Raw genomic sequence first — 13,280 nt, 5'->3', positions numbered from 1 at the left:
TTGGGTGTTTCTGAAATGCCTTGTGATGCTAAGTTCTTCGTTTATATTTAGAGAAGAAAGAGTAGGGAGCTACTGTAGAGGCTTCCGGGGCTGTTTTCAAATCAATTTTATCCCTGCCAAGTCTTTGCCTGGAGAAGAAATCCTTGGAGCTCCATGTGGAGACAAGAGGAAGAAAGTCAACTAAGGGTCTACTGGACGGGGGATCCTCAACTGTCAGCATGAGGACAATGTCATGACATGTTGTGAATGTCATCCACCCATAGGTTGTCCCAGCACTCATTTATCTCATTAAGAAGGAACAAACTGCAAGGCCAAGTTGTTTATTGTTGCATAAGAGGTGAGGGCAGGGGGCTAGACTGCTGGCTGGAGCATGAGCATCACAAACAGAACTCCAGCTAATCTCCTTGCTTTCAGTTTCCACTGTCCATCTTCCAGCTCTGTCACGCTTACACACTAGACACCTGGAGCCCCAGGCATCTTATTATATGACTTGCTCCTGCCTCCAGGGTTCCCTCCAAGACTATCTTCAGGGGCAGTTTTCTTTTCATTCTCCTCCCATCAACAAGCACCCTTATATTTTGTTTCTTTCAAAAATTTCTCAATGTCTCTCTGCCTTCTGTGCCCCTCATCCTCCTTTGTTTTGTTGTCATATGTGTTATATATTTTTGGATTTCTTTACTTAATAATTTTGGTGGTGTCTCAGTTTTGATAAGAGTGTACATATGTGCCCAGTCCACTCTTTTGAACCAGAAGCCCAATACTATTATTTAAAACATGATTGGAAAATGGTTCTCTAAAGACACAGCCTTAATACAGTGCTGTCCAATAGAACATTCTATGATGATAAAAATATTCTAGATCTATGTGAGTCCATTCAGTAGTGTATGCAGACACAGAGTCATGGAAGTGTGGTGGTGTACGTGAGAAACTGGAACTTAACTTTTACTTGATTTTAATTAACTAGAATAGCCACACTTGGCCAGTGTTGGCTTTAAGGGCCACCTCAGCTTTAACGTTTGCATGAGTTTACCTAGTCTAATAAAGAGACGTAGTATAGCATTTTTTTTTAAAGTTTAGATGTCTCCATTACTAACCTTAAGAAACAATGTAAAATGTATTTGGAATTGCTCTGGTTATCTAGTTGTGTATGTGACACTAAACATAAAATCAAAAGTAAAAAAAAAAAAAATCAAAATATATGAACTGTAATATTTTTTGAACCCCAGGACTGAAGATGTATGCAGTCCTCCAATTTATATGCAGATATCTGCCATCATGTAGCTACAACCTGTGTTTTGAGATATTGAATACTGTCCATAAACTGATCTCATACGGTATGAAAAAGAGATTAACACTTTAGGCTTAGTAGTCAGACTACCTGAATTTGAATCCCATATCTGCTACCTGTTTGCCATGTAAGTGGCAACTTACTTAACTTCTGTGTCCACTGGTGCCCTAAACCACAACATGGGGATCATAATTCACATAAGGTTGATCAGTGGATTAAATGAGTTGAATGAGTGTTTAGAAAGCACCTGACTCAGAAAAATATTAACTTATTACTATTATTACTATTATTAATTTTCATCAGATGGTACAGGGTGTATGAACTAAGGAGAGAGTCGGTAGATTCATTTGCTGGATGCTTTAGTACATCTATTTGAGTTTTGTTTATAACAATAAATTTTCATCCTAGCGAGGATTACGATTTTTAAGAGCCTTTCATTTTGAAGTAAGTGTTACTTAAGTAATAGTTTGTTATCTTTTATCATTTCAAGTGGTTTTCTGTATTCTTCCAGGCAGTGCTGGCAACGTAAGGGGAAATGACAGAATGGTTGCTCAGAACATAGCATCATGAGTATCCAGAGAAGCAAAGAAAGAAATTATTCATGACCAGATACGCGATCTTTTTTATCAGTTGCTTATGAACGTTTGTCCATATTTTACATTTTATTTTAACCCAGAGGAAAAAAACAATGTTATCTCAACAAGAGGGTCAGGATGGTCTGACCTAGCAAAATGTTCATGAACCTGGGATATTTTCATTAATCCTTAGAGTTTGCTGTTATGGCGTTCAACATTTGTTGATTTGCTAGTTAATACATTAATTGATTGACAAAACACAAGAGTCAATCGTGAACAGCACTGTTGGCTGTCTTATTAGCACATTATTTCTGTATTTAATCTGAAATGCCAAGGTGAAATGTAAGGACTCAAGGTTCACCCTTAAGCCTTTGGAGCCTTTGAGCCAGGACTCTGTGCTATTTCAAGGGAGTTTAGTGACTACATCTTAACTACATGGTAGAAGTTTTTAACCCAATCCAGGAATACTAAGTGAATATTCTTTGAGCATGTCTTTTAAAAATGTAGACAGCAAAATAACTGGAGAAGTTTCTGAGAAACAATAAGTCACTTTAGAAGTGAGAAAGCTTAGTGTAAAAATTTTTTCTAATAATAATAAAAAAAATGTTTTTAAAACTTATGCCTCTGCTCATAAAGCCATTTGTTTGTTAGCGTGAGTTCTGGCAAAGACCAAATCTGGTCTCAAGTACATGTTTGGAGTTTGTGTTGAATTTTCCAAGGGCAGAGTTTAACCACAGCAAGAGATTACATCTTAAAGTCCAGTTTGCATCTAGAATGCAATTCTTAACATGGTGAGAAGGGGGGATATTTCATGGAGAACTTCCCAGTTGCCCATGACTTCATGTTCCTACAAACAATCTGTGCCTTTCTGGTAAAAGGAAAATGAAAGAGGATAGATGACCTTCAATCTATCCATGTGACTCCTGGATGAAATGATGAGAACTAGATTTCCCAGAACCAGCCTTGCCACCCCTTCCCCCACCTCCACCCAGACTGACTGAGCATATAGCAAAGCTTGATGCGGTGGTTGTCATAGAGATGATTCTTGTTTGTTAAATAAATGAAATAAATAGTTACAGACACACTAGGCAATGTAAACTGTACATGTATAAATAAGTTATTTCCTTTCAAATGCCAGAATGCCCCATCTCTCCTTCTCTTGCTTTTGAGCTCTCTCTGATTATAGACATTCATACAGTTTTTTCACGGAGGATTTTGCTGTATTCTGTGACGATTTAAATTTCAAAAAGAGTCTCTTGACCTGATACCATGGCAAAATTCCAGTACCATCTTTCATTCTGGAGTGAAACCTTCCCTAACCCAGTTCTCTAATTGTCCAAACCCGATTTTAAACATATGGCATAGATTTCAACCTCAGCTCCTCTAACATCCTTTTTTTTTTTTTTAATTTTGTGTTTGTTTGTTTGTATTGGAGGGGGAGGTAATTAGGTTTTTATTTGTTTATTTATCTTTAATGGAGGTACTGGGGATTGAACCCAGGACCTTGTGCATGCTAGGCATGCACTCTACCACTGAGCTATACGCTCCCCCCAGCACCTGTAACATCTTATTGCACCCAAATTCTTGTTTTTATGTCTGTCTTCTACAAAAACGGGGTCTCCTTTTGGCCAAGTACCTCAAATTATTTTATTTCAGCACACAGTAAGCATGATAAATGTTTATGAAATAAATGAATGAGTGAACAAGTAAATGGATAAATGAATAAGTGGGGAAGATCCTTCAGGTCAATATTTTAGTACTACAGTTGTGTATAGTGAAACAAAGTGGCACTAACAATCCTAGGTGACAGTATGGATGCAAGTAAGGTGAGTGGATCTGTTGTTTAAAGGTGTCTGTAATCTCAGGATATACTCAATAAAGTATAATCCACAGAAATTTTGGATGAAGACAATGATCAACAGGAAAGAATATAACAATAGTTTTTTTTTTTCCAAAGCACAGATTAAGAAAGATCCTGATTTAAACATATCGCCACTACTTAAAAGCTCTATTAGGCCCATTCTTTTACCTGTGTTAGCTTATTTTTGCATACATAAGATTAAATAAAGCCAGAAGCAAGCCTAGAGTTTTAGAAACAGGGCCCATGTGACTCATGCAATTCAGGTAAAACCTATGAGAAAGCTTTGATTCTAAGTCTTTGTTAACCCTGAGATAAGTTAATAGAATCTCTCATCCCAGAGCCACTTACTTAAACATTTCCATTTAAAGTAATATGTTTTTGGCAGTCATCTATATAATAGTACTTTTTAAAATGTTTTCAAAGCCAGGAGAACATTTTTGTGGGTGAACACATTTATACTCCCAATTATTATAGTCATCGGTACCTCCTTGTGGGATCTGAATACATGTGGGTACTGAGGAAGGAGTCAAGTTCCTTCATACCCACAGCTTGATGTTTTCAGATTTTTATGTTCTAGTCGGCCATTCTTTAATGGGAGATGATGTGGGATTCACCACACTCAAAAATCAGCCCTAGTCATTGGTACAGGGAGGGAACTGGAGAAAAACAGAGAGCCTTTTAAAGCAGGTCTGGCTGTTACAATAGCCTCCTTAGGGCTTCTTGTTGGTCTGAGCAGCTGTCGGCAGCTTTCAGCCAAAGCAGGGAACTCAAGACCTTCTACCTAGATCTCGCCAAGTTCCGTGATTCAGTGACAGCTCCAAATAACGCGGTGGCATCGCAACACTTTAGAAAAGGTTAACTTCTTCCTTCATGCGAGTCTAAGTCTCCTTCAGAATACTCCCTGAGATTAAAGAGGTACTTACTAACATCAAAAGGGAGAACTGAGAGCTGGGATGTCTCTATTTCCACATTAATTTTTTTCTGATTATTTTCCCTTAAAATTATCATGATCATATCCATAAAGAACCATAAGACCAGTATGAACGCAAGTAGAGAAATAAACAAACCTCTCAAAATGCCTTTTGCAACAATCGGCAGTGATGTCAGTCTTCTCAGCCATTTGATGTCTTCCCAGCTGATAGACGGGTCTATTGCTTTAGCCACATACGCAGCAAGTCCACTGTTGTCTCCAAAATTTTCCTTAGGAGAAAATGCTAAATCATTGGTTTCAAAATTTTTCATTCTGAAATCAAGAGATACATAAAATGAGAAACTTCCCAAAGTGAGAGAGATCTTTACAATGAAGCATTCAGTGGGGAAAAAAAAAAAAAGTTACCCTTTTCAAATCAATGGGCTGTTCACTCCTCAACCATCTACAGGTTGATTGCATGAATATTTTCCATGTTTTGATGGAGGATTCCAGGCTAAATGTGACAACATAGTGGACTTAATTGGTCACTTAAAGTTTATTTTACATCTCAGGCTTTTTTTATATATAAATAAATCAGTGTAAAGGAAAAATGTTTGGCCAAGTTCCAATATCTCTACCGTTTTAAGCCAGTTTATGAATATAAACAATAGATTTGACACTATTTTCAGCCAGCAGGGCACACTAATGATAAAGATGAACATTTGCATGGTGCATCACAATCTACAAAGGACATTCATATATCCACAGTTAAAAAAACTTTTAGAAAATAAAATTGATACTCTATAATCCCTATTTTACATAGAAAATAAAACCAGAAGTGCAGAATAAGATGCCCACAAATATAAAACTAGCTAAAGCAGTTATCTGGGCTCTCAGCTGCGTCTCTTGACTCTTAATTACATTCTCTCCACCCAGATCTCAGTTGCATCCTGGCAATTGAATTTGACTTTATAAACCTTCTGACGTCCCTGTGGAAAATTCTAGAGGAGTTGGGAACTGCAGTAGCATGTATCAACACCTTCTGTCCGCTGCCCATGTAGGCTCTCCTTGCTGCCTGCCCTGATCTCCCTGTGGTGCCGGTGCTAAGCACAGGGAGAGGTGGGAAGTGCATCCCCACAGGGGAGTTGTCAGCTCCTGCTTTTCTGTCCTCCATTTAGTTGCTTTCTCTGAGGCTCTCTGCCTGTTGAACTCCAACTTCCCAGCCCTCCTGACAATCCTGACCAGGATACGAGCCTTCCAATTATCAAGGCTCTCCTTTCTTTGCCTATGGTGTGATGGTTAGTTTTGTCAGCCACATTGGGCCAAGGGATGCCTCAACAGCTGATAAAACATTGTTTCTGGGTGTGTCTGTGAGGATGTTTCCAGATGAGAGTAGCTCTTAAGTCAGTCGATTGAGTAGAGATGTGGGTGGGCATCTTCCAATCTGTTGAGGTCCCAAATGGAACAAAAGGGTAGAGAAAGAACAAATCTCTTCTCTCTGTTTGATCTGGGACATCCTTCATCTCCTGCTATTGGTTGTCAAACTTTCAGGCTTGGACCAGGACTTACACTATTGGCCTCCAGTCCTTGTGTCTTCAGACTCAGACTGGGACTTACACCATGGACTTCCCTGGTTCTCAGGCCTTTGGGTTTGGACTGGAACTACTCTGGCTTTCCTGGGCCTCCAGTTTGTAGATAGTGGACGGTGAGATTTCTCAGCCTCCACTATCGCATGAGCCAATCCCTCATAAGAAATTTCTCTGTTGACACAGATACAGACACAGTCATACAGATATGGGTAGCCTATTGGTTTGCTTTCTCTGGAGAACCTGACTAATACACATGACTTTTCCTGGCTCCGGAGTCACCTACACAGCAGACTTGAAGTGTCAAGGACGTTGGAGTATAAATACCCCAGCTCCTTCACCCCTAGGCAGGCTAACTCTGAGATGAGTTCTACATGCTCTCCCAGAATTTCCCAGCAGGAGTAAGCTTCAGTTGCCCGTGGCTGTAGCTATCTTGATAACAAGCCCACTATTCCCTACTTTCCCTCAGTTGCACCTCTTCCCCACTCCTCTACCTGTATTCTCTTCACCCTCCAAAGGAACTACTTGCAGTGAATCCAGTGGCTTACACTCTGCTCCTAGAGGAACCCAAAGTGAGACACAGCTCCACTGAGTCACTGCCTTCTCGTATGTCTCAATTTTGTTAACCCAGCTTAGAACAGTATTTCTCTGACTCACCTGGAAGACTCTGCTCCTGGCTTACTCTACACCTGAAGTCTTATCTCTTGGTCTAATATCCTGATATCTCGACTAGATTTTGGTAGTTCTTCAAGGTAGGGACAGAGTCTTTCCTGCCTGTACCTCTGCCCACTAACTGGGTGGATGGCCATCTGGATACACAACGGTACCATCCATGTTACTTAGCCACCTATACCCAAATCCAGTTGCCTACTTCATTTCTCTAAAAGGCTGATTTTGAATGATGACAATGACCTGGATTCACCTTGCTCTTCTGCGCATTAAAAATTACACTGCTAGCCAATCTGCCATTGAACGTAGAAAGGATCTTAGAGTCAAGACTATAACAATTTTTATATAAACTTAGAAGTAAATAGCACATTAGTTTTAAACTTTTAAAGAGAATCACAAGACTTTCTTTAATATAAAACTTGGTTTAATGCTTCTAGTGTGATTTCAGCTGAGATAGCTGGTTGTGTAGCTTAGGTGGCATATGTTATTTTTAAGGACATGAACATTCACATCCTGCATAACTGTATTCAAACCATTGACAAAGTTTTCTCAATAAGGACTGAACAGTAGGTCCAATAACTTCATTGACTCAGGTGGCCATAGAAAATTCCAGCGCCATAAGAGTCATACTGGTATCCACCTATTTGTTGATCTTCAGTTTGGATTTTAGCTGAAATACTTGGGCATTTCTTTTCATCAAACCACTTAGGGTTGTACACTTCATCACAAACCTTGACCTTCTGTGGTCATCCTAACTTGAATCAAGCTAACCCTCTGGTCAACAAACACATTCTTATTATGGAAACCTATTCCATGACTTGGAAGTGATATTAAGTGATATTAAATTCCAACCTTTTAAATAATATTGTTAATAAGAAAAAAGTCCAGTCTGTCTATCTCACAGCAGAACCAGAGGTAATAAAGAATAATATCTGTATGTGTATATTCTCTGCGTAGCACCCCACCCCCATCCCAAACAAGCTACAGTGTTTCAGCAGGGGTGGGGTGAAAGGGTGAAATGGATAGGAAAAAACAGAAACATGGATAAAATTATATAAATAACTGTTGTTATTCTTGGATGGCGAAATGCAGATCAACACTTGAATGAATGTTGCCTTACAGAAATTTCAGTGCACAATGAAGCCTTGTTGTTACTCTAAAACGTTGTTCAAAGCCAGAAGCCAAGAAAAAGTTTTCAGATATCTTGACAGAGACCCACGATGGAGTGTTTTACCAATGGCTCTGAAGGAAACCTCCATGAATGCTATTTTTATTAGAATCATGACATATACACACACAAAAAAAACATTTAAAGCGGCTTCTGATAACCAAAGTATTCCGTTTCATAAGGAAGGAAAGGGGCTACATCAAAATAATAAAATGATTACTTGGGACTTAATTCTTCGAATCTCAATCTGTTTAATGACCCAAAGGCAAGGGATAGAATTTCTTCTTTGTAAGGGATTCATGGAGCCTTGAAGGGCTCCCAAATACATTTTTTAATCTAATATAAAAATTATTTGTTTTTTTAGTAAGTTAGCATCATAAAAACATAACAACTACTAAAGAAAGTTGATATGATTAAGTAACCAATGGTAACACTACTAATAATGACTATTATTGAGAAATATATATTATGTATTGTAGGTATTGATAATATGACATTAAAACTGTGTCTCCATTGTGGGAAACAAATTATAAAATAACAACCAGTAGGACATACCATATCAACATAATATGAGAGAGACCTTCATAATACGTATAGGAGTTGGTACATGGAATCCAGTCTTTAATTCTGTGGTTAGGGAAATACATTGGAGTGTAGCCCTGCTAATTTCTTCTTCGGTGTGACTTGGGCAGTTTGAAGAAAAGTTCAGGACAAGGATTTTAAGTATGAGCTCAAACCCTTGTTCAGCTTCTTACTAATCTTGTTTTATTGGGTAAATCTCTTACGATCTGGTCGATTTTTATTTATTGATTCAACATTACTTATGGAGCACCTACTATGGGCTTGAATTTTCATAAAGAAGTCAAAAATGTCCTATGGTTGACATTCTAGCAAGGGAAGACAGAAAATAAACAACACATAATCAATAAGTAATTTATGAAAACTGTTAGAACATAAGTGCAATATAAAATAAAGAAAAAAATTAGAGCAGAATAAGAGGGATGTGAGCTGGTAGAGGCTTAACTTGAAAGCTGAAATACAGTTATTGGACTTGGCCCCATGGAGAAGCTACCTTGTAGAGGAAATGAGCAGAGCTGTGTTGTTGTATTTGTTTCGTGTTGCTGCTGTAACAAACACAAACCTGGAAGCTTTAAAATGATACAAATGTAGTATATGACAGTTCTGGAGGTCAGAAGCCCAAAACGTGGACCAAACTCAAGGTTTTCCTTCCAGAGACTCTAGCGGAGAATCCATTTCCTTGCCATTTCCAGCTCCTAGAGACCACATACATTCCTTGATGCCTGGCGATACCGCCCCAACCTCTGCATCTCCCAACACATCGCCTTCTCAGACCTGACACTCCTTCTTCTCTCGTACAAGGACCCTTTTCATTACACTAGGCCTCCTGTGACAATCCAAAATAACCATCCCACCTCGTGGTCCTTAACTTAATCACATCTGCAGAGTCCATGTTGCCGTGCAAAGCAATGTATTCGCAGGCTCCATGCACTGGGGCATGGGCATCTTTAGAGGGTTGTTATTCTGTTTAGTACAGTTATGCCGTGGATGTTTTCCTAACCAAATAATTTAGAGTCCTCCTTCACAATCTTCCCCTCCCCTCCAGCCCCCTAACCCTAGATCCCTACACACATTGTACCTCTGTTCTGATCGCTTCTGTTTATTTTTTATTTTGGTTTCCCAATATGAAGACTTGTTGATCCATCCCTGAGGTCAAAACGTAAAGGAAGTGAAGTTAGTCGCGCAATGATTTGGGGAAAGAAGGCTGCAGGCAGAGGGAAGCGTCCGTTCCGAGGCTCGGCTCGAAGGCGCAGGCGTGCCTGGCTGGTGGGAAGCTCAGAGGGGAAGCCTTGGAGCTGGCAGCCCGGCTGGAGATGAGGATGCTGGGCGATGAGGTCAGGGGAGGACGGGGAGCCTCGCCGCCCACTTCTATCCGAGAGACCTGGGAAGAGAGCATCAGGCTGACGCCTTTTTGCGCGCTCTGCCCGGGCTGTTGTCCTTAATAAATCCTTCCGGAGCGTAAGGAGGCGTGTCCCCGGGCAAATCACTGAAGGGGTAGGTGTCATGATTCACCTCGATCCTCCGTCAAGGATGGGGAATTTCTTTTCTTCTCTCTTAACTGCCTTGCTGCTACACTGAAGAGCCCAACCATCCTCCTGGGTAAACGAGCCACCCCCGTAGCTTGCGGGGATGCCCAGGAGCCCTCAGAGCCTCAGGAGCCAGTCTGGTGAACTAGCTTCACTCCTCGCCTCTTCCGAGAGCGGATGACAATTTGCCTTACTCCCCTCAGTCTGGCACCCCCGGGCCACTCATGATACACACATACATGTGTTTTGCATATAGACCAGGAAGCGCCTCTGCCCAAACTCCTGAACTCTGGCTGGTCCCAGATGCGGAGCATCGGGACCGCCCCCCTCCCCTCCGGGCAGAGGAAGTAGCCGGGGCTGGAAGGAGCCGCTGCCTTGCGGACTCATTCTCCTCTGGATTTCCTGCCCGCCTCGCCTGCCAAACCTCACTTCTGAACAGCCCGGCTTCACCTTCTATGAGTCAGGTCAGTGGCGGAAAGAAACCTGATTTCATATCAGGCTGTAACAGATGAGTTTTTGGAGTCGCACGTGGCCGGCAGCGGAAGCCTGGGCCTCCCGTTCGTGGGCTCGGCCTTCCCTGCTGCAAAGGGGGGGGGGGGGGCCCGAGGCGCCCACCCCAGGGCTCTGGCCCGACCTGAAGCCCCGGGGGGACCAGCAGGGCCAGCGCGACCCTGGGGGCCGGGGCTCGGCGCGGGATGCTCCCCGCCCCCCACCCCCACCCCCTCACTCCCGCAGCCTGGATGTGTGGCTCATTATTTGATCATCTTTAGACGGGAGATCTGACAGGCTGGTTACAGGGGCCACTCCTGTGCACACGGACAGCTGAAAAGGGCCTTTGTCTTCTGGTCCCTCACGTCACCTGGGCAGGAGCCCGGGAGCGAAACGGGGGAAAGCAAAGCGGCCTTTCCCGCTCGGGGCTGAGTGGCCCTGGCACCGAAGGAGCAGGAGACACCGGCCAGAATTAACACGTGTGTCATCCCCCGGCTAAGTAGGTGCCCGTGTGAAACACATCTGTTGTCCAGAGCAAGAAAGTGCTTCCCAAGCTTAAAACAAACAAACAAAAAAACCTACTGTATTATTTATCGTTGTTGTTGCTGTTGGTAGTAATAGTAATAGTAGCAAGAGGAGGAGGAAACGGAAGAGCAAATTCCTTTTCAAATGGCCAACGGGAAACAATGAGGAACCTTTCCTGGCAGAAGCCTAAATCCTGGGAAACTAATTATTTTATCAAGTCTGAAAATGAAGGCAACCGAAATAGAGAAATAATGTGAATTCAGATTTCATATTAGGGAAGTTTGGAACCATCTACTTTCTGGCCAATCTGACAAGAAGTAGGACTGTGTCAAGGGCTTTTGTTTTTGTTTTTGTTCTTGTTCTTTTAGAAAGACAGGGTGTTTGGGCAACTGGGTGTCTGGGATGCGTGGAGTGGGGTGATGGGCAGCTGTCAGTCAGGGAGAGCGCCTTCTCTTTTTGTCACTGGGCCACTGAACGGTACCACGTACAGAAGTGACACCCTAAACGTGCCTGGAAGCATCACGGAGATGGTGTCACACAGCTCACTTCCATGTGGCTCACACGCACATCGGTACATACACAGCAGGGCACTAGGGCAATTACGTGACGCCTGTTCAAGACTGACCGTGGACTTACGTGGTGGTTGAGATACTGCTCATTCTATAATAAATCTGGAATTCCTGTCCCCCGATAATCTCCTTGTCCTTCTGTGAGCTGCTGATTTGATTTTGAATCTTTTAGATGGTGGCTCTTTCAGAACGGTTAACTTTATACGTAGACAGAGTAAGCAACGGTCCACGTGAAGTGAGGGTTAGGACTCCAAAGAAAGCATCCCTCACTTCATGTACGCAGAGGGATGGTTCCCATCACCAAAATGCCCTCCATTACCACAAGGATTTTGGTTCCTGTTCAAATAGTTTTAGCCCTAAAGGCTATCAGTCACACCTGGGTCTGAAAAACATAAGAGCCGATTTTGGTGGGAACAGAGGGAAGGTTAAAAACAAAGGGGAAGAGAGATCTGTAGCTTAAGGGGGTTGTGGTCTCAGTAAACTCCACTGAGTTCCTCGTTTTGACTCAAGATAATTCTAATATTTTCCAGGGAAAAGGACAATTCCTTGCTGAGGGATGGGCTGAAGGACCTGATAAGACCATCACAGTTCAGTTTTAGATGACTAGATACATTGTTTTTGCTAGGATGAATGAGTGAGTTAGTGGATAAATTACAACCCAATCCAAAAATGGGCAGAAGACCTAAACAAGCAATTCTCCAAGGAAGACATACAAATGATCAAAAAGCACATGAAAAAATGCTCAATATCACTAATTATCAGAGAAATGCAAATCAAAACTACAATGAGGTATCACCTCACACCAGTCAGAATGGCCGTCATTCAAAAATTCACAAATGACAAATGCTGGAGAGGCTGTGGAGAAAAGGGAACCCTCCTACACTGCTGGTGGGAATGCAGTTTGGTGCAGCCACTGTGGAAAACAGTGTGGAGATTCCTCAAAAGACTAGGAATAGACTTACCATATGACCCAGGAATCCCACTCCTGGGCTTGTATCCAGAAGGAAATCTACTTCAGGATGACACCTGCACCCCAATGTTCATAGCAGCACTATTTACAATAGCCAAAACATGGAAAACAGCCTAAATGTCCATCAACAGGTGACTGGATAAAGAAGATGTGGTATATTTATACAATGGAATACTACTCAGCCATAAAAACCGACAACATAATGCCATTTGCAGCAACATGGATGCTCCTGGAGAATGTCATTCTAAGTGAAGTAAGCCAGAAAGAGAAAGAAAAATACCATATGAGATTGCTCATATGTGGAATCTAAAAAACAAAAACAAAAACAAACAAACAAACAAAAACAAAGCGTAAATAAAGGACAGAAATAGACTCACAGACAGAGAATACAGACTTGTGGTTACCAGGGGGGTGGAGGGTGGGAAGGGATAGACTGGGATTTCAAAATTGTAGAATAGACTACACTGTATAGCACAGGGAAATATACACAAAATGTTATGATAACTCACAGAGAAAAAAATGTGACAATGAGTGTGTATATGTCCATGAATAACTGAAAAATTGT

General features: G+C 41.7%; 1 protein-coding gene across 6 annotated transcripts in view; it reads right to left on the bottom strand.

The window, feature by feature from the left end:
* HAO1 (hydroxyacid oxidase 1) overlaps window positions 1-13,280 on the bottom strand; it is a 52,485-nt gene that overhangs the window by 19,051 nt on the left and 20,154 nt on the right. For all 6 annotated transcript variants that reach the window (XR_004313143.1, XR_004313142.1, XR_004313141.1 and 3 more), the window contains exon 4: window positions 4,792-4,967. Coding sequence is in view for 3 of the 6 variants with exons in the window: in XM_032461852.1 (XP_032317743.1) it covers window positions 4,792-4,967 (176 nt within the window). In the remaining 3 variants the exon portion in view is untranslated. The remainder of the gene's footprint in view (window positions 1-4,791; window positions 4,968-13,280) is intronic.

This window comes from Camelus ferus, chromosome 19 (assembly GCF_009834535.1).
Source record: "Camelus ferus isolate YT-003-E chromosome 19, BCGSAC_Cfer_1.0, whole genome shotgun sequence".
In the NCBI taxonomy this organism is placed as follows: Eukaryota; Metazoa; Chordata; class Mammalia; order Artiodactyla; family Camelidae; genus Camelus; species Camelus ferus.
This window is presented reverse-complemented; position numbering and strand designations above follow the sequence as displayed.